The 786-nt window shown below is 47.2% G+C and overlaps 1 protein-coding gene across 1 annotated transcript in view; it reads right to left on the minus strand.

Annotated features, from left to right (window-relative positions):
* CCDC13 (coiled-coil domain containing 13) overlaps positions 1-421 on the minus strand; it is a 26320-nt gene extending 25899 nt beyond the window's left edge. The window contains exon 1 of the mRNA XM_008946077.1: positions 204-421. Within this exon, the coding sequence (XP_008944325.1) occupies positions 204-421 (218 nt within the window). The remainder of the gene's footprint in view (positions 1-203) is intronic.
* Positions 422-786: the final 365 nt, after the last annotated feature.

The following is a 786-nucleotide window of genomic DNA, read 5'->3' on the forward strand; positions in this document are numbered from 1 at the left end:
TGAAGCTGTGGATGCTCCAGCCCTGGAGTTGTTCAAGGCCAGGCTGGATGTGGCTTGGAGCAACCTGGTCCAGTGGGATGTGTCCTGCCCATGGCAGGGGGGCTGGAACAAGGTGATCTTTAAGATCCCATCCAACCCAAACCAGTCTGTGATTCTGTGATATGCAAAACATACTCCTGTGACTTCCTCAACTACACTTTTACCTTTTGCTGCCATCTTCATTCACAGGCTGCCCTGCTTCAGACAGGGCTAGATCATCTGGGACTCTGGAAGTCTCCTTTGCACTGCCATCATCCCCCTTCTGACTCTTCTGCTGCTTCTTCTTCCTCTCCACCAGGTTTTGCAGCCGCTTCTCCTGTTGTTCTTGATAAGCCTTAAACTGGCTTTTAAAATCCTCATTCACTTTTATGTCTGACTCCATTGTTTGCTACAAGCATAACCAGAGGAAAATCAAAAGGGACAGAGAGCAGAGATCAATTTTGCTTTGAAAAACATCCTCTTCTAAAGCTACTTTGCAGCTTTTCCTCACTGACCTCTGCTCAGCCTCCCTGTCAGCTCCTCCTCTCAGCCACCAAGCTCTTCAGCTCCTCTGCTTTGCCTCAAGGGCCTTTTTGCCTTCAAAAAAAAGCTTTGGGCTCTTTTTCACTCCAGCGTTCAAAAAAGGAATGTTTAAAAATGTTTTTCAACAGATCTGGTGAAATAAAGATTGTTAGAGAAGAGCAAGCTGGGGTCAACTTTGTTCTGCTGACAGAAGGGGCCCAGGCTGCTCGTGACCACCCAAATTTT

Source organism: Merops nubicus, unplaced genomic scaffold (genome assembly GCF_000691845.1).
Source record: "Merops nubicus isolate BGI_N331 unplaced genomic scaffold, ASM69184v1 scaffold18888, whole genome shotgun sequence".
Classification (NCBI taxonomy): domain Eukaryota; kingdom Metazoa; phylum Chordata; class Aves; order Coraciiformes; family Meropidae; genus Merops; species Merops nubicus.